Genomic DNA, 19,690 nt, shown 5'->3' on the forward strand with positions numbered 1-19,690 from the left:
GGTCCTGAAGACTGAACCTCCAACACTTTGTTGAGCTGCATTTTTAAAGCAGCAGACGGCGCTAACGAGTTGTTTTCCAAGTTGATATCAGAGACATCTTTCACACTTCCTCTGATTTCCAAGTTAGATGGCAAATGACGGAAGCACGAATGTGGTGGAGGCTCAGTGTGGACTGCCCCCCGGGAATGAAGACAGGCATCAGATTTCAAAATTCAGTCGAAAGAACAGCTTCGTGGGTCACAGCCATCCGTTCGTTCCTCCGCTGGCAACCTTGGGTGAGTCAGGCAAGTTCAGTTGGCTTTTTGTGAAAAAAAAAACGTTACTCCTCGATTCTACCTACTCAGGGATCCTATGACATCATTAAATTCCAGAAAAGTGGAACTGATTAACCAAGTCAAGACTCGTTTACATCAAGGCAGTGAGTTCCTCGGAAAAACAAAAACAAAGCAAAAAGTGGAAAGGGGCGGTGTGTTTCCTGAACTGGTCAGGAACCCGCCAAAGGAGATTTACCATATATTGCCTATCTGTGCTGTGGGGGCTTTATTTGGTTACGGGGTATTTTACCAGCTAGACCTCATCGTTAATGCCCTGTGAAGGCGTCCAAAAGTCCAACGGCGAATGGTACTTAAGTCAGTGTGCCTCGGAGATTATCTGTGTAGTTACTGTGTGCCTGGGGTAAATGGAAAGGGATCCACTTAGTGAGATGTTCCGGGTGGGGGCCCGCGCACTCGCTCTTTACTTTGGGGTTTGCTTTCTTAAAAAAAAAAAATGAGAAAGGAGGCGGGGGGGGGGTAGAGTGAGGGAGTCATTCGAGCCCAGATCTCACAGTCCGAGCTCAAGGACCTCGCCACCTGCCACATTCCGTATTTGGGCAAGCGCGTGCGTCACTGTCAGGAATATGGCTCCCTTTGCCAAGGCCGGCACTAATTTTACGTGTCTGTAAACGCGGGGAGTGTTTGCCACGTTCCTTTACAATAGCCAACCTGATGACTGACTTAAGAACACGCCGCCAGATGCCTTGTCTCCCGTTTCCTTATGTCTTTTGTACATCCCAGGAATTGGGGGGCGGGGAGGAGAGCTGGCTGGCTGGCTAGCTGGCCTGTTCACTGGAAGCAGAAACGACAGAGAGCTACCAGCTCAAGATGCTTCGGGGAGTGCCCTCTGTGGCTCGCTCAAGCCTGAGCACCGAAGATGGGTGGGCGTCCCAGCCCGGCGCACCGGGGACCGCGGACCCTCAGGTCCTCGGACACCGTCGCCACTTCCCCACGTGGTCGGGGACGCAGACCGACTAGGTCTAGCCTGGTTTCCCAACCGTGTTACGCAACAACTTTGTAGGGGTCGTCTTCGCCCTAATTGTGTCGGGAGCGCTGTTTGGGTTGCCGTTGCGGCGCGAGAGGAGCGGAACATTTCAGTCGTGGCGCTGCACGGCTGCCGCGCCCCTTTCCCGATCTCAGAGGGACCATGGGCACAAGGAGGCCAAGGTCCCTGCCACGCCCGGGTCCCCATAGCCTTCACCCGGAGTTCTATTGGCAACAGGTAGCCCAGCCGGCTGTGACTCTCCGGGAAACAAAAAAAAAGGTGCTGCACAACCGAGCGAGCGCAGCGACCCGGAGGGCGCTGCCAGTAATGGGCAAAGGGGTCCTGGGCTCCTCCCAGTTGTGCCCTGGTTGCTCCGCGGTGCGTCCCGTTGCGCAACAGAGCTCTCGGAGTGGGTCCCCACGGACAGAGGGTAGCAGCTGCGGCCGCGGCCAGAGAAGGACGCGGACTGGCGGTGGCGCCGCGGCGGAGAAGACGGGGCGGGGCGGGGCGGGGCGGTGGGGAGCCCGCCCCTGTCGGCGCGGCCAGTGGCGGCGGGCCGGGGGCGGGCGCGGGCGCGGCGATTGGGGCGGCGGCCGCCCGTCACGGCGGGGCTGGCGGGCGGCGACGTAGCGCGGCGCTCGGAACTGACCTACTAACACACATCTCTCGGCGCGGCCACGGCGCCCGCGGACCCGGCGCGCCCGCCCGTCTCCCGCGCCGCGCCCTCGCCACCACCCGCTGAGGGCCGGGTGGAGCTCGAATCGCGTCTCGGAGCCGCCAGCCCGGTACCAGCTGCCCTTTCTTTTCTCCTCACGGACTAGGGAGCAGAACCACGGTAAGCGCTCCGCCCACCGGCGGCCCGGGGGGCCCAGCTCCGATCCGTGCCCGCTCTTGGAGCGCGCGGCCGGCTGGCGTGGGGCGCGGGACGCGTGCGGGCGCGGCGCAGGGCTGGCGGGAGGCGGCGAGTGTGCGCGGGGCATGCATTACATAAACTTTTGCTGCCTTGGCAGGAGGGGGACTCGCCACCTTAAGGTAGCTGCTTTGATTGCAGCGCCCTGGCGCCCGCACGTAGCCGGGGCTGCCGCGGGCTCCCTCCTCCTCCCCGCTATTGCATAATGTCTCCGGATTTCAGGAAAATTGATGTTTCGGTGGCGAAGAGCGCGCCGGGGAGGCGGAGTGGAGGCCGATCCTTTTAGCAGCCTGACGTGCCCTGCTCTCCGGGGTCTCTCCGCGCTAGTCCCCAATCCGGGCCGGCCAGTGGGAGGGTTGAGTCTTGGGGAGCCGTCTTGATTTGCTTAGGAGGGTTGGGAGTGCGAACGGTGACGGCAATCGGAGGTGCCTGCGCGGCGTTTGTTTGTGTCAGGCGCTGTGTCGGCACCGACGTTTTCCAACCCGTTTGTCGTCACCGTGTTTTACGAGCCCTCGGGAAGGTGGAGGGATGTGTCCTTTCTTACGTTGCATAATGGGCTAGCGGTGAAACGTGGGCACCGAGGACGAGCTGATGTGAGAATGTGCGCCTATGTGTGCAATGATTTGGTCATTTTAGCGCAGCGTTTGGTGCCTCTGTATCGTCCCAAATAAGCATATTTTAAAAACGAGTCTATGAAATTCATTATTAAGAAAGGAGAAATCCTAGTGTTGGACACTAATGCGCGCGGGAGGGCGAGTTGGGGGGGGGGGCTCCTTAAATGTTCCGAGGTGTTATTTTTAAAACCCGGAGGAGCCATTGTGACGTTTGCCTCCCCACTTTTCCCAACCGTTTCATCAGCTTTTTTTTTCTTCTCACCTTATCGTCATTGGCTTTTTTTTTTTTTTTAATAAAGACACCACAAGACAAATCATTAATAGATTCCTGGAAATGTGAGGTTACGTAACTGCCGAATTTGCTGGCTGTTGAGCATAGAAAGGGAGCTAATTACGTGATTTTATAATCTTGCCACAAAGAAAGTAGGGCAATCTCAGCGTTTAAGAATGTCACAATCAACAGGGGTTTTGTTGGTTCTTTTAAAGGATATTTTAAGCCGGAAAGTGACGACCAACTAAGCTTTGACATAGCTCGTGCTTGCCAAATGGGTGTCTTTTACCCTAAATGAAATGTACGTCTTTCTAAATTTAGCCCCATCACATTTTAACAATCCTGGCCTCGGTGCTATTTCTGGTTTCTCCAGGGCTGTGTGCAAATACGAGCTCAAGGCCATTTGCTGTAGTTTTAACTCCACGCCTTCCAAGACCTCTGATAAGACTGTATTTTTAGGAAGGCATTTCGCAGCGCCCAGTGACTGCTGGTGAACGCGGGGGCCCCATTTATCATTTTAAAGGACACTTAGGAGGAACTGCTACGTTCAGAGGCCAACAGGGAATGGACAAGTGTCACCTTCTCTGGCTCTTGTAAATAACAACAGCTAATGAGGTCAGAAGTATTTATTTCATATCACAATTACCTCCATATCAGATATGAGTTATGGGAAAGTATATATAGGATAGTCGATTGTATTTTTGCCTGTAATAACCTAGTTTTATTCTTGGAGATAGATGGATATCCAGATGTTAAATTTCTTCTCGGACTCTTAGTGTAATGATGTGTGAATATAGGTATTAAATAGTGTCGGTGAGGTATAGTTTTCTTAGCATACCATTTACATAATACGACTATTATTTTAGGGGGCGGAGACATTCTAGATATTGACCCCTGGAACACATTAGCATCCCTATTTCAGCCGTTTTCCAAGACGCTGCAGTTACTGTGGGCCCCCCAGCAGCAGACCCTGACCCACTTTGCGTGCTGGACTGTAAGTCCCAAGCCTACAGAGGCGGGGGAGGGGGCTTTGCGGCACCACCTTCCTGCGTCCTTGCGCCCCTCGCTCACGTACCGGAGATAGGGCAAGCGCCTGGCAGTGGCAGGCAGGGACCTCGATCCAAGACGTTCTCCTTGGGCAGCGACTGGACGTGCCTCGCGGTGGCCCGCGCGCCTCCCCGGCCCCTCCCGCATTCCTTTGTTCTGGCGCGGGGGTCCTCGCGGCGCCGAGGCCCCGCTGCGCCGCCCACCCGGCGGGAGGCGGGCCTGGGGAGCGGCGCGGCGTGGGGGCGCGGCCGCGGAGCGGGGCGGAGGCTTGCAGAGCCGAGTTTGCTGCGTTGCGCTCGCCCGGAGCCCGGTGGCCTGAGGCGGAGAGCGGGCGTGCTTCCTGGGCGCAGGCTCCGGCAGTGATGGGCCTCGGGACAGCGCAGCCTCAGACGGACACATCCAGTAGCTGACTCCACTCCGGAGCATCGCTAGCTGCGACCCCCACAGATACCTTTGTTTCTGGAGTCTCCGTTGAATTTCAGAGGCAAGCTCTTCTCCATTCGCGGAGTGAAAAAGCAAGACCTCTAAATAGCTACTGAAAGGAGGGAGGGCATTCTTGACCGTGATGAAAAGGGGGGTCCCTGCTTGAAAGAGGCCAGTCAAGCCCAAGTTTTTATTATTTCCTATATCTAAAGTTTATTTGGTCAAAGGCCCAAGATTATATATATATGGTCGGAAGTCCCTAATTCAAAATCACCCACATAGTTGCAGCTGGCTCTCCTGTAAAAGTACCTCTCTACTTCATCAGAACTTCAGGTTTCTCTGGATGGCCTTCTGACGTCACAGCAAAGCCTCCGGTGTTTGGAGGGTGATCAGCTCAGGCTGCTCTCTGGGGATGGTAAGCCTGGAATTCAGCATCAAATGATGCTATTGGTACCTAGGGACCCTTTTTAAGCTAAAGATGGCTTTGGCAGGTGTAGGTGCTGCCCAGGCGTGTCTCTACCCAGTATATGATAGGCCTTCGCTGGCTTCCAGGGAAACTTAGGAGAAGCCTGGGGAGCGGGGCAGTTAGAAGGAGCTCAATAAATGTTTCCCATATGAATGCTTATGTTTGAGCTGGCTTTCCTTGGCTGAACCGGATCTCCCAGGAAGACCGAAGACAGGTTGGTATTAGGCCTGTAAAGAAAGATCCACCTTCTCTTTTGTCCTCAGTACCCTTGTCTTGTACATGTTATTTAAAGTCTGTACCACGACAGTCCTTGACAGCGTCGAAGTGCTTCAAGGTCCCACATAACTGAGGTAATGTCTTAGGAAGTGTTGGAGGAAACAGAGGGGATGAGTCCCCACAGAAAGAGTACTTTGGCCTTTTCCAGATCTCGGGAACTTTCTGTGACATGAGTTCACTATCCCAGCTGATCCCTACTTCTAAACATGCAATGGGCATTCTTACCTACGCTCGTGCCCATAACACCGTCTTAGAGAGAGGGTACCCGGATGGAGCTTTGTGGGCGACGACTAAAGCCAGGCCCCGTTAGACTGATGACTCTTGACCTCGGTGAAGAAACCTGGGCCCGAAGTACTCAGGGCAGTCTCAAAATAGTTCCTTGCAGAAAGGGCTGGAACCTGGAGTCACCAGTGCTGCCTTGATTCAGAAAGAAGGGCAGTTACTAAACAAGGCAGGACCCACTGGGCACCCCCACTTAACAAAACAGGTGCTCAGAGAAGCTGGGTAAGCAGTCCAGGCCAGGACTTCAAAAGACAGGAGTTGTGCTAGCCACCATTCTGCCTGTCCCTTCAATGAGAGTGAACACAAGCTCACTGTACTTTGTGAAACAGTTTCCTTTTCTGAGTCGAGGGCTTATCTTGGCAATTATAACATCCCCGTGATGCAACAGCCTGCAAATTAAAGCCCTTTGTGAAAGGCTTGAGCACGGAGTTGAGCAAGGCCCCTGACTCACACCAGCCAGTGGAGTTTTCTCGCTGACCTAGCCGTGGCCATCAGCGGGTTCCTTCCCGGGTTCCGAGATGTAGGTCTGATTGAAGCGTGGGCTGGAAAGGCGCGGTCAGAGTGCTCAGCGTTATTTTTACCCAGCTTCGAAATCGCGTGTGCCTCATTATTTCCATTGTGACCCAGATGGCATTGATGCTGTTAGGAGTTGTTTATTTTTAATTTGTATTGAGGAATGAGAGCACGCTTGGGATTCAAGTCAAACATAACAAAACAATGTAATTGAGGTTTCCTTATGATGCTCACTTCTTGTTTTTGTCAGGTGTGCCCGATTTTCACAGGGTTAGCACATTGTTTGATATCCTGTTATTTTTCTCGATTTTTATTTGAGTTGATTTTTATCCAGATTGGACTCACAAGCGAATGTTGAAAGACACTGACCTTTGCCCACAGACAATTACATAAGAGGGTTTTTCAGTTTCAAAATGAGTTTTTATTGTTACCACCCCCACTTACCTCTCACATTTCTTTGCAACTAATTTTCCTGTAGTTAGAAACAGGGTTGGGCATGGGGGGGGTGTGGATTTTGTTTCTCGTATGGCTTTAATTAGAGTTTGGGCTTTTTTTTTTTTTTTAAGTTTAGTGGGGATTTGCTGGATGCCATTCATTAATAATCCGGGCTTTGTGGACCTGGTTTCACTGGAGTTTGGGTGTTTAGAAGCTTTTCAATTATCAGAATGCGGTGTCTTTTATTAACTTTCTAGGGATCTTAAATGTAATTAAGTAGCCTTCAACTAAACCTTCCACTCTATTCATAAGGCACATGGCACAACAAGTGGTACTTACAGTCACTGGCTGATTAAGAAAGTGAATGAGAACGTTATAAACCAGGCTAGGAAGACGGGGGTGGGGGGGAGCATTTCCGCCATGCCCAGTCAACAGCACACACACTTTTCTGCAATGTTGTGGTGTGTTGTGTAGTGTTGTTCTTAGTACGCTAGTCAAGGCTATGGCATTTGTGTCCCTACACTGCAGAGGAGATTGGAGCAGGAGCTCAGCTGGCAGCATTTGCCTAGTATTCCCAATGCCCTGGGTCCTGTCTCCAGCACCCCATAAGCCAATGTCAGAGTGGATACCTATGGTCCCAGCGCATAAGAAGAGGTGGAGGCAGGAGGATTAGAAGCTCACAGTCGTGACAATGTAAAAAAAAAGAAAGACTTCAGGGGACTTACCGATTTGATTAATTATATGTTTTCAAAAAACGTCACAAATAAGGGCTGGAGTGCAGCCCTTGCTAACTGCTCCAGAGGACAGAATCAGGCAGCTGGCAAACCAACTGTTAACTCCAGCTTCAGGGGCTCCAGCGCCCTCTTCTGACCCCCACAGGCACTGGCACAATGTGACAGATGTTCACACAGTAGCAGGTCAATAGAAACAGTAGTCCTTTCTTCAAACTGTTATTTCACAGTAATGGTTCCCACTTTGAAGCTTCTCTACTAAGGTTTTTAAAGATACATTTCTGAATATACACTCACGTGCACCTTCTCTCTCTCTCTCTCTCTCTCTCTCTCTCTCTCTCTTTCTCTCTCTTTCTTTCTTTCTCCATTCTCCACTCCCACCCCTCACTGTTGTCTCTCTGTGGCCCTCACTTCCTCAAGCTGTGAGGTTCTTTCAATGGGCTCCCTTGGGTGTCCTGCATGTGTCCATCTTCACGCTTGCTACCTTGTGTTGCAAACCCTTGCACTCTAGAGATCGTTTGTCCGTTACACTAGTTCATACTTCAATCAACAAAGTACACGGGTGGGCTAATAAAATTCAGGGTTGTCATCCAATTTATTAAGGTTAAATCTAATTTTCAAGTAATCCCTTGTTGAACTTGGAATCTTCTCCGTTCTGTTCCCATAAGCTGAATCAGGTTTTGACACATTTATTTACAGATGCATCCAAACAGAAAAAGTGGGTCAGTCTGTTGCTGGGATAAGGCTGGTCTGGCAGGGAGAGAAGGCTCGTGTGTGTGTGTGTGTGTGTGTGTGTGTGTGTGTGCCCCACGTGTGTGCCAAGCACGTGTTTCTCCTGGCCCTGGGTGTACTTTGGACTGCTGAGTGACTGCAGGCCCTGAGCTGCGCACTCAGGAGCTAGAGTGTTTTGTTCTTGATGTAAAATGTCAGTGGATTAAAGTGCTTGCTGCAAAAAACCGATGACCTGAATTCAGTTCCCAGATCCCACTGTGGAAGGAGAGAACCAACTTCTGAACGTTGCTGGCCTCTGATCCCCACACAGATCCACATGAGAATAATAAATAAGACTTATAAAGACAAAAAGGCTCAGCTTACATCTGTGGAGGTGATGAACTGATCAGTTAACTTTCCAGAATTTTCACAGATAGAGAGGTTGGAAAGACAGCTCCCATTTGCTGGTCTTGCAGAGAGCCAGAGTTCAGTTCCCAGCACACACATCGGGCAGCTCATGACCAGCCTTGGCGTGGATTTTTGATATCTGAACAAGGACGATGTTCTGTGCTGGGCGCAGAGGGCTTATTCATTTCTGTTTCTGTAGAATCAGAACTGCCACAAGTCACCTCTGAGAGGTCAGAGGTTGGAGATGCACACGCATTTCCGTAGTAACCGTGGGGAAACCCCTGCAGGATGAACTCTTGTCTAGAATTTATTATGTTATCTATTGGATTCTTTTTGCAGACTTTTCTTAGGTCGGGTCTCATTTTAATTGCAGAGTATTTAGGTCATCTGACTTAAATATACTCAAGGATCTGGGCTTAGGAAATTTAGCTCTTGGTTATAAAAAAGCACGTGGTACTCGTGATGGTGTCTTTGCAGTAGGCGTGGGAAAGTGTGCCAGCTGGCATGACACGATGCCTGCTCTTCAATTTCTCTCTCTCTCTCTCTCTCTCTCTCTCTCTCTCTCTCTCTCTTTGTTTGTGTCTTTAAGCAGTCATAGCAGCTAATGGGTGTAATGGAGTTAATAGCGCTGACAGAGGGTAACATCATAGAATTGGCATTTCGTGTCAGTTATTCACCAAAAAAAGAAACAGAGTGACTAAGGTACCCCAGCGTTCTGTGTTGACTTCAAACAGTGATGCACGCCGGTGAGGTCATGGCTAGATTAATCATAAAGAGAGAAACTGGGATCTGAAGCGGTCATCGTGAAGGCTGGTGGTTTTAGAAGGTTGCCTCAGCGGTGCGGAAGAGGTGGCTTACTAGGTAAAGGGCCTGTTGTGGAATGTGAGGACTGGGGTTCAAATTCCCATACCCCATGGGGCAGTAGAGCACGCTTGTAATCCCAGTGCTGGGGAGGCAGAGAACAGAGACAGGCAGATCCTGGGAGCTGTGATAGAGGCGATATTCCAGTGTGAGCCTGCAGCCTTGACACACACATGCACATTTATGTATATTATAATAAAATAGAAAGATCCTGTCGGCTGTGTTTGCCCTGCATCCATTGTTAAGGGACAGACTCCAGAGCCATCTTTTAACTGCTTGGATCTCTGGCTTTCTGCTCAGTCTTTTCGTCCTCTGGCTGCTTCTCCACCTGTGTCCACTTTACACAAGCTAGAGTCACCAGAGAGGACTGGAGAGAGAACCTCGACTGGAAAAAAAAAAGCCTCCATAAGATTCATCTGTAGACCAATCTGTGGAGCATTTTCTTAATCAGCAATTGGTGGGGAAGGGCCCAGCCCATTGTGGGCGGGGCTGACCCAGGCAGCCAGGTGGTCCTGGGTTCTGTAAGAAAGCAGGCTGAGCAAGTCAAGAGGGGCAAGCCAGTCAGCAGCACCCCTCCATGGCCTCTGCATCAGCTCCTGCCTCCAGGTTCCTGCCCTGTTTGAGTTCCTGCTCTGACTTTCTTTGGTGATGAACTGGGAGTGTAAGCTGAATAAACCCTTCCCTCCCCAAGCTGCTTTGGTCATGGGGTTTCATCACAGCAGTGGAAACTCTTAACCAAGACACTCCACAGTGTTGAAATTGATATGCTTTTGGTTTTGTTCAAAAGATAATACAACGGGGCTGGAGAGTTGGCTCAGCAGTTAAGAGTACTTACTGCTCTTACAGAGGGCCTGGGTTTTACAGAGGACCCGGGTTCAGTTCCAAGGGATCCAGTGCCTTCTGCTGACCTCCAAGTGTACCAGGCAGGCAAAACACTCATTCATTCATAGATAGATAGATAGATAGATAGATAGATAGATAGATAGATAGATAGATAGATATAGGGTCTGGAGAAATAACTCATCACTTAAGAATGCATATTGTTCCTTCAGGGGACCAGTTACCAGTGCCCACAGTGGGCAGTTTACAAACTCCTGCTCCTCCTGCTGGTGGTGGTGGTGATGGTGATGGTGGTGGTTGGAACAGGAGGTTGAAACAAGATGATCACAAATTCAGAGCTGTATGTCTTTTTCACTAATTCAACATAGCTATGACTCAGGAGATTAAAATCTGACAGGCCCATTGAAGGCAGCTTTGGACAGTCCTTCCTGGTGCAGCCGACTTATGGTGTGAGCTCTAGGTCCATGGTCCCTTCCTGTCCCTAGAAGGGCTTAATAACCAGATACGAGGCTCAGAACTAAGAGAGATGAAGGCTATGTGTGTCTGTGACTGAAAGGTGGGATGAAGAGAGGATGTGTAAGGGGTCTGAGCAGGGTCCAGGCTGGGTTGAGGTCTCAGGTTGGTTGTCACAGAATGTCGGATCGCTATTCCTGCCACCTGTGTCTGTGGGCCTCTGGAGATGCTGAAGGGGGAACATGAGGCAGGCTATGTACCCGGTGCCTGTGACTTAGCAAATGTTCAAATAAATGACATCTGGTGTGAGTTGGAGTCAGCGGGGTCCACACACTTCAGGTCCCTCCATGATCTGAGTCCGAGCCTGTGTCCTGACCATGCTGTGCAGTTTGGCCCTCGGCCTGCCTGCAAAACCTCCAGACTCTTACAGTCTTCTGTCTAGTGCAGTGCTCAGTACACAGTAGGTGTTCCTTCTACAGTGACCTAGTAATCCATGTATGTGTGACAGCATGTGCCCACTGGTATATAAGTGTGTGTGTACGGAGGTCAGAGTCCAGTCTCCAGGGTTGTTCCTCCGAATTCTATCCATTTTGGCTTTTGAGACATTGTCTCTCACAGAACTGGAGTTCACATAGTAGGCTAGGTTGACTAGCCAGGGAGTGAGCCCAGGAATCCTTCTGTCTCCACCTCCCAGCACTGTGGTGACAGTCTCTGTCACCTATCCCTGCCTTTCTCATAGGTTTTGGGGATTCAACTCTGGTCCTTGGGTTTGCAAGTTGAGGGCTTTACCATCTGAGTCATCTCCCCAGCCATGGGCTGATTTTAGAATCAGCTACCTGTTCAGCTTGGCCATGGTGACCTGCCATGACTAGCACACATGCACACTCACACGCTCCCTAACCAGATCCACGCAGACGTGAGATCCACAGTTTGGGGGCAGCAAGATGCAAAATGTCCCTGAGCTTGGCTGATGTGGAGAGATCGTGAGACTCATGGGGGAGAGTAACTCACGGAGGGTGGGCTGTGTAAATTCCATTTCGGAGTGACTGACTGCATGCATGTCTCCTGCAGCAGGAGGAAATACCCTGCACTGTGCAGAGAGATGTGTTTCCAGATTGGAAGACAGGGCCCGTAAGGAGGTGATAAGATACTAAATTTTTATTTATTTCTGTTAGTTGCTTGGATTTTCAAGACAGGGTACCCTTTGTGTCGCCTTGGCTGACCTGGGAAGGGATCATATTTTTGACTAAAGGTTGATACGCTGTCGTTTGGCCTGCAGTGTGTCTCTCCTTGAAGTGGTGCCTAACAGGGTATTGTCGTCAGAAAGCATGCTGTCCGTGGCCCCCAGAATTCTTTTGCGTTGGAGAGCTGCTCCCTGTGGTGGTGGCCCAATTTGATGGACAGAACCTTGTGTGACCTTGATATTCTTGTGACTGTGGGAAAGGAACGGCAGGCAGGCTTCTATGATGGAGAGCAGAGATGGCTTAGCAGTTGAGGTATTTGGCACACGGGCGTGGAGACCTGTTCTCCACAACCATTTAAAAAGAAGCTGGGTATCATGGTTCACAGTTGGTAGTTGAGGAGACAGAAACCTGGAGACGGAAACCTGGAGACAGGAGGATCCCAGTGGTTCTCTGGCCAGCTGGCCTAGCCTATGGGACAGGTTCCAGGCCTTGAAAGACTGTCACAAGTCAAGGTGACAGAGCCTGAGGAAGGACACCTCAGAGAGTAATGATGTCTGTGGGTTGTGTGTTCCTTTGCTTGATGGAGTCAGCATTGGACCCAAAAGTACCAGGAAAGGATTTATTATCTTGTGGCAAAGCCTGGAGCGCGCGCACGCACACACACACACACTTGAACACACACACTCGAACACACACACATGCACAAAGTGAGACCCAATTCATATTATAAATATACTTGTGGGAGTGAAAAACAATTGATGAGTCTATTTTTTGATTCTTCTATTTTATTTGAAACTAATTAGTAAAATTGAAAGAAGGTCTTTCCATAATTATATTCTCTAGTTTTGAAGTAATCTTAACTTTCAAGAGAGCTGTGGGATTTTTTTTTTTAAGTCCCTTTGACTAGTAACTGTTTAAAGGCAAAGGGAATATATAACCGAAGTCTATTAAGCTGTACTTTTTTGGACCCCCATAAAGCACTGTGGCTGTCGATCCTGAAAGTCTGACTGGGAAGCCTGAAGGGCCTTGCCTTTTGAATCTTATAACTACAGGTTCTTCCCATAAGTGCAGCAGTTTGATGGTGAGGCCAGAGGAGTTCCCAGGGCAGACTGGGGACCACCATGCCCTCCAGGGTGGGTCAGCAGGTTAACAGAGTTTACTTAGCCAAGTTCTTGCAAAGAGATGTATGGATTTTCTTAGTAGAGCCAGTTTACCTATTGCCATTCTGCAGCAGGGCAGCAGCGCACACATGGGTTTTGGTCGCCGTTGTAGGGCTGTGTGCTGTTCCCTCCCTATGATGAATCATCCTGAATGATCCTGCACTTGCCCTTTATCTCTGTGAAACACAGCTTTCCTCTTTCTGACCCAGAACAGAGGGGGGAGGGGAGGGGGGAGGAAGGGATGGATGCATGCATGCATGGATAGATGGATGAATGGATACATGGATGGATAGATGGATACATGCATGCATGGAAGATGCATGCATGCATGGGTGGGTGGATGCGTGCATGCATGTGTAGGACTAGATGAAAGGATTGCATGGATCCAAGCCTGGGTAGGTACAGGGAGGGAGGACAGGGACGGAGGGATGAGTGACAGATTTAGTGACTGGGTGAGTGAGTGACCCAGTAACTGAGCTCCTCTGTCTCCTGGACCACACAAAGAAGTTCTTTGCCACTTAACTGGGAGAGTTTGTGTATTTATATCTTTTCAGTTTGCTCACTCATTAAAGACCTGAGCTGTTGTGTGCCGATGCTCCTTGACTGTTCAGCACAGCTGCTGCCTGCCCAAGGAACTCACTGTGATCTCCTTTCTTGCAGATAACCCATAAAAGGCTCCTGACAGGTTCACCCTCTGCCGGACAGCAGAAGGAATATTGATGGATTCGAGAAGCTGAAGCCCTTACAACCTGAAAGAAGACTGGGGAAGTGATTCGTCTCCTCCTCCATCGGGTCTGTAGGACGGGGAGGTCCTTTCTGATGCAGCTGAGAAAAATGCAGGCCATCAAAAAGGAGCCTGCATCCCTGGATCCTACCGGCAGCTCAGACAAGATGTTGCTGCTGAACTCTGCCTTAGCTGAGGTGGCTGAGGACCTAGCCTCAGGGGAAGATCTGCTCCTGAATGAAGGGAGCATGGGGAAAAACAAGTCCTCTGCCTGTCGGAGAAAACGGGAATTCATCCCGGATGAGAAGAAGGACGCCATGTATTGGGAGAAACGGCGGAAAAACAACGAGGCTGCCAAAAGGTCTCGGGAGAAGCGTCGCCTCAATGACCTGGTTCTGGAGAACAAGCTGATCGCCCTGGGAGAAGAAAATGCCACTTTAAAAGCTGAGCTGCTCTCCCTGAAATTAAAGTTTGGCTTAATTAGCTCCACGGTGTACGCCCAAGAAATCCAGAAACTCAGTAATTCCACAGCTGTGTATTTTCAGGACTACCAGACATCCAAGGCTGCCGTGAGCTCTTACGTGGACGAGCATGAGCCTGCGATGGTAGCCGGAAGTTGCATCTCTGTCATCAAGCACTCTCCTCAGAGCTCGCTCTCGGATGTGTCTGAGGTGTCCTCTGTGGAGCACACACAGGAAAGCCCCGCACAGGGAGGCTGCCGGAGCCCTGAGAACAAGTTCCCTGTGATCAAGCAGGAGCCCGTGGAGTTGGAGAGCTTTGCCAGGGAGTCCAGAGAGGAGCGGGGTGCCTATTCCGCCTCCATCTACCAGAGCTACATGGGTAGCTCTTTCTCCACCTACTCCCACTCCCCTCCCCTCCTGCAGGTCCACGGCTCCACCAGCAACTCCCCGAGAACCTCGGAGGCCGACGAGGGTGTGGTGGGCAAGTCTTCTGATGGGGAAGACGAGCAGCAGGTCCCCAAAGGCCCCATCCATTCTCCAGTGGAGCTGCAGCGGGTGCACGCCACGGTGGTGAAGGTTCCGGAAGTGAACCCTTCCGCCTTACCGCACAAGCTCCGGATTAAAGCCAAGGCCATGCAGGTCAAAGTGGAAGCTTTGGACAGTGAGTTCGAAGGCATGCAGAAACTCTCTTCACCGGCAGATGCGCTAGCCAAAAGACATTTTGACCTGGAGAAGCATGGCGCTTCGGGTACGGCCCATTCCTCCCTCCCTCCTTTCTCGGTGCAGGTGACGAACATTCAAGATTGGTCCCTCAGATCGGAACACTGGCATCACAAAGAACTGGGCGGCAAAACTCAGGGTACCTTCAAAACGGGTGTGGTGGAAGTCAAAGACAGTGGCTATAAGGTTTCCGAGGCTGAGAATTTGTATTTGAAGCAGGGGGTGGCAAACTTATCCGCAGAGGTGGTCTCGCTCAAGAGATTCATAGCCACACAGCCTATCTCGGCTTCGGACTCCAGGTAAATGGCTACTGACTGAGCTATGCGTGGAAGAGGATGCTCTTGGTACCATACTGAATTTCCCACTGGACCTCTAAAGTCATTTCACTGTAGTGTGCACAACGGTGTCTGTCTGGTGTCCTTGTGTACACAACGCTGAAGACTTGATGCCCTCACTCTGCCTGGCGTGTAGTCAGATAGCCCTTCCCTCCCCACCCCCCAGAGGCTGTACATACCGAACGTTATTTTTGCTCTATGATAAAGTGTGTACGTTGCCAGTTTCAATAAAGGATTGGTGGCAAACACAGCACGGGCTCCGTTCCACTTGATCGGATGGAAAAAAAGCAAAGGCCACTTGGGTTTCACAAGGTAGAGGCTGGGGAGATGGATGTCTCAGTTGGGGGTAAGGCACCTCCCACGCTACTGAGAGGACCCGGTTTCCCCAGCATGCAGCTGTAACAGCGCACACACACCTATATCTCCAGAGATGGGAGAGAAGTCAGGGACACAACATAGAGGAAGATCCCTTGGGCTCCAGCCTGTCCTTCAAGTCTTCAAGTACAGTGAAAAGGCCCTGAATCAAAAAATAAGCTGGGAAGTGATTAAGGAAGACACTCTGGACATTGACCTTTGACCCAAATACATGCACGTACGCACACATTCTTGACCCAACATGCACGCACGCACGTACGCACGCACGCACGCACGCACGCACGCACGTAAACAAAAGGTACAAGTAGGCATTCTATGTTTTACTCACTATAGAGTAGTTGCTTCCCTAGAATGAGAGAAAACGGATGCTTTCCCCCCAAGTAATCACGTCTAGAAACCTTCTAACGAAAGGCATAGCGAGGGCCTGGGATACAGCTTGCCTGTGGAGCACAGGCGAGCGAGGAGAGGGTAGAGACGGTGAGCGCCCCTGGACTGGGGACTGGGTTACTTAATTATTCCCCTTTAGGGGGTTTTCTTTAGGACTGAGTTTTCTCTAATGTTCTTTGGTGGAGACTCCAAGCTGGTTTGGTGTCCAGCTTCTCCTTAGTCACCTCCCTTTTTAAGTGTGACACATGCTACGGTGGTTGAGTCACTGACCCACTTTCCTGGATGAAAGGACAGTTTTTAAAGCGGATAATAAAAAAAAAAAAACTGGAGGGGGGAGTTTATTTTTTGTTGTTGTTGTTGTTTTGTTTTTTGGTCTTTTTTTTTCTTAACATTACTCTAAAGCTTAACGGTTATAGAGTGTAACCATATAAGGGGGATATAAGCTACATACCAGTTAGATGTCATTAAAGGAATTTCTGAGGCCCTGTCAGTTACTACATGCAATATCTATAGAATTCCAGTATATTTAATAACTTGTTAATAAAAGACCCAGTTGTGGGCTCAAGGTATAGTGCAATGGCAGAGCATTTACTTAGCATGCGTTGGGCCCTTGGTCACATCCCCACCACCTCTGAGGGGAGAAGAGATCTGTGAATGAGAAGTATTAGTAATGTCTGTCTTTGGACATTAGAAATTATAACACACCAGCTATGGGGAGAAGCATGGAGAGAAGACCATGCCTGGTTATTTGTCCAGAATTCTCTACTGTCCCAAGAAGCAAGTGTCATGAGTCCTAGGTGCTCCTGCTGAGACGGTGGTTGGTGTCCTATGTCTCTCCAGTAGAGCAGGTGGGTGGGCTCCTACCCACTTGCTGCCCTAGCCCTGTCTCCATACTGAACTTCCAGTGCTGGATATAGGGGCCCATTGCACTGACTCAGCCTTGCTCTTACCTGTGCCACGAGGTCAACCCCAGTGCCCGGAGGGAAAGCAGATGGGCAGTGTGCTCGCTTTGAGCCTGTCCGAGTCTCCACATCCAGTTCAGCCCAGTGCTTCTTCTAGCCTATGTTCTCAGCATCTTCACTGTGGTGCTTTGTGTATAAGGGTGCTCCTTTGATACAAGTACACATACACACACATACACTGGCCTCCTTTGGCCTAGCTGTGGCCTTCGCTTCCATCTAGGTTCTTCCAGCTAGAGGAACCTATGTCTTGGTAAGTCTTATTACGGGCTGAATTGAGGTCTGAGATAGTCGACAGTCACCCACAAACGCTGGGAAGCAGGCTCACAGACAGAACAGCGTCAAAATACTTCAACAGCCCAGAATGGACAGGATGAATCACAACACGAGCTGTTACACAGTAGAAATAGGATGTAGGGTTCTCCTTCGTGGGAAGAGGTATCCAGGGCTGGGCTCGTAACATTCCAGGAGTGTACTAAACTAAAACGAGCAAGGCCTTGGATCCCATCCTCAACGCTGCACAATGAAAGGCACAGTAAGGAAAAAAGCAAACAGTCACAGTGAGGGGAGGGGAATTCCTTCAAGCTCCTGTGAGTCAGAGCCCCAGGAAATGGGAGGTTGTGTCTGGGCTGACACATCCAGATACTTGTCCCCTGTCTCTGCAAAAGCAGCCGGAGGTACAGCAGAAAGCCAGTCTCCGGCCACACTACCTTGGACACACCCAATCTCGCCTGATCCCAGAAGCTAAGCAGCGTTAGGCCTGGTTAGTGCTTAGATGGAGAACATTCTCTAGGAACTGGAGAGACGGCTCAGCAGTTAACTGCTCTTCCAGAGGACTCGGGTTTGGTTCTCAACATCCATGTTGGGCTGTTCACAACCACTTCTAACTCCAACTCCAAGAGACACAATGCTCTTTTAGCTCAGACACCTACATGCACATGGCAGGTACACACGCACGCGCTCACACACACACACACACACACACCTGACAAGATGTGGGTAGGGAGCATCATAGTCATGAAGAGCATGACCAAACATTAAGAAAAGTGCTAATTATCAATTATCCAGACAGGCGATGAGTTGACACTTGCGACACCGAAGGGTCAAGTACACCAAAGGGAAGCCTTTTTGGTCCAAAGAATTGTCTTCTTCCTCCAGAACCATGAAGAAGAGTGTTGACCTCCTACCAACATGGCTCCCTTCCTACACTTGGTCGCCAATGTTTCAGGTTGGGGCTCCGGAGTTATGGTCCTACAGGGGTGGCCTCCATGCCTCCCAGATTTATTGGTAGATAGAAGCAGTCATTAGGGGTGCCACCCCTGATCATTTTCTCTGTCCTCTTGGTGTCCCTTGGCCTTGGCATTTCAAGGCCCTCTGTTATCTCAGTGTTATGCCTTACAAATCAAAGGAGCCACATCGACATGGGAAACCCAAAGAAGTAGTACAGTAAGCAAGCGTCGATGCCAACGGGAATCATTGCAGCCCCCACTTCCTGCCCAGAGTCCCTAAAAATGATAGAAAACAGAGTTGGGAATGGATCTTAGTTGGTAAGGGGCTGGTGTGCAAGCACGGAGACCTGAATCCCCAGAATCCACACGAAGATCCAGATGTAAGGCCGAAGCTTCATCAGCAGCCAGCAGTGCAGTGTCCAGGGTCCAAGCCCTGTGCCTGGACAAGGAGGGGGGCAGGAGCCAACATGGGGCCTTTCAGAGGGGTAAAAGGAGTCTACAACAGAAGGGAGATGCGGGGGCTTTTCCTTGAGAAGTAGAAAGACAGCCTTTAAAGGTGAGTACAGTGATGCACACCTATAATCCCAGCACTTGGGAGGCAGAGGCAGGAGGATTGCAAACTCAAGGCCAGCAGGGGCTCCATGACAGGGACCTGCTGGGGTTGAAATGCCGAGCTTTCTATTGTATAACAATTGTATAATGGATTTGTTTACTAACTTCAAAGAGGGAACTGTCTCAAAATAAAAACAGTTCCGGTGTGTGTGAGTTCCGGTGGCTGCCTACACACACACACACACACACACACACACATAGGGCCTTCTGAACAATTGAGCCCTCATCCATTGAGACCTTTCTGCCACAGGCATTTTGCTGGTTAAAAAACATGTTTCAGGTCTTATTAGAGGTTAGGAATACGGCTTAATGTGACAGAGTGCTTGCCTGGAATGCACAGTGTCCTGGGTTCCGTCTCCAGCATCGCATAAGCCCCACCCGCATGGACATTCACACCCATAATCTCATCACGTGGGAGGCCGAGGCAGAAGAATCAGAACTTCAAGGTCATTCTTGGCCGCATTGTGGGTCAATTTTGGAAACTAGAAAACCTTCACATATGGAAGTTGCCGGGAGTCCCAGCTGGCTGGAAGGGACAGGGGTCACTGAAGTTATTAAATCACCAAAGATCTGGGCTGTATCCCATCTCTACTTGGACCAGAAAATTTCATATGAGGAACATTTGCCATGGATGGGGAGATTGTTGGGGCCCCATAGTACCAGTAAGAGTAGAGGCTTGGGGTAACTCTGGATTATGAACTACACAGCCTTAGAAAAGGCTGCCATGAGGAAAACATTTGGAATACAGCTGGCCTTGCCCTGTGTCTGTGCCCTACCGAGCTAGTGTGGATTCTAGGGGACAGAAGGAAAGCTTCAACTCAGGAAGAGATGGGGATAGATAAGGACGGGTAGGTGACTGCGGGAGGTAACAGAGCAGCCCATGAGGGATCCCCAGGGCTGTGGTTGGGGAGCAGAACACACCTCTCCCAGCCAAGTGTCCCCAGCACATCCAACGCTACATCGCCCACTTATAAAGAGAAAGGTGACTCTGAGAGACAGTATTT

General features: G+C 50.4%; 1 protein-coding gene across 6 annotated transcripts; it reads left to right on the forward strand.

The window, feature by feature from the left end:
* Positions 1 to 144: 144 nt before the first annotated feature.
* Positions 145 to 15,374, forward strand: Nfil3 (nuclear factor, interleukin 3 regulated). Of its 6 annotated transcripts, XM_006253670.5 has the most exons (3): positions 4,485 to 4,625; positions 4,890 to 4,979; positions 13,545 to 15,374. In XM_006253670.5, exon 3 carries the CDS (start codon positions 13,704 to 13,706, stop codon positions 15,090 to 15,092), a length of 1,389 nt encoding a protein of 462 aa, XP_006253732.1. In that variant the 5' UTR covers positions 4,485 to 4,625; positions 4,890 to 4,979; positions 13,545 to 13,703; the 3' UTR covers positions 15,093 to 15,374. The 6 variants fall into 6 exon arrangements, with proteins under 6 accessions (NP_446179.2, XP_063132088.1, XP_038951213.1 ...); NM_053727.2 differs by lacking the exons at positions 4,485 to 4,625; positions 4,890 to 4,979 and adding an exon at positions 145 to 275; XM_063276018.1 differs by lacking the exons at positions 4,485 to 4,625; positions 4,890 to 4,979 and adding an exon at positions 1,098 to 1,536.
* The last annotated feature ends 4,316 nt before the right edge of the window (positions 15,375 to 19,690 follow it).

The sequence above is a fragment of the Rattus norvegicus genome, chromosome 17 (genome assembly GCF_036323735.1).
Source record: "Rattus norvegicus strain BN/NHsdMcwi chromosome 17, GRCr8, whole genome shotgun sequence".
NCBI lineage: Eukaryota > Metazoa > Chordata > Mammalia > Rodentia > Muridae > Rattus > Rattus norvegicus.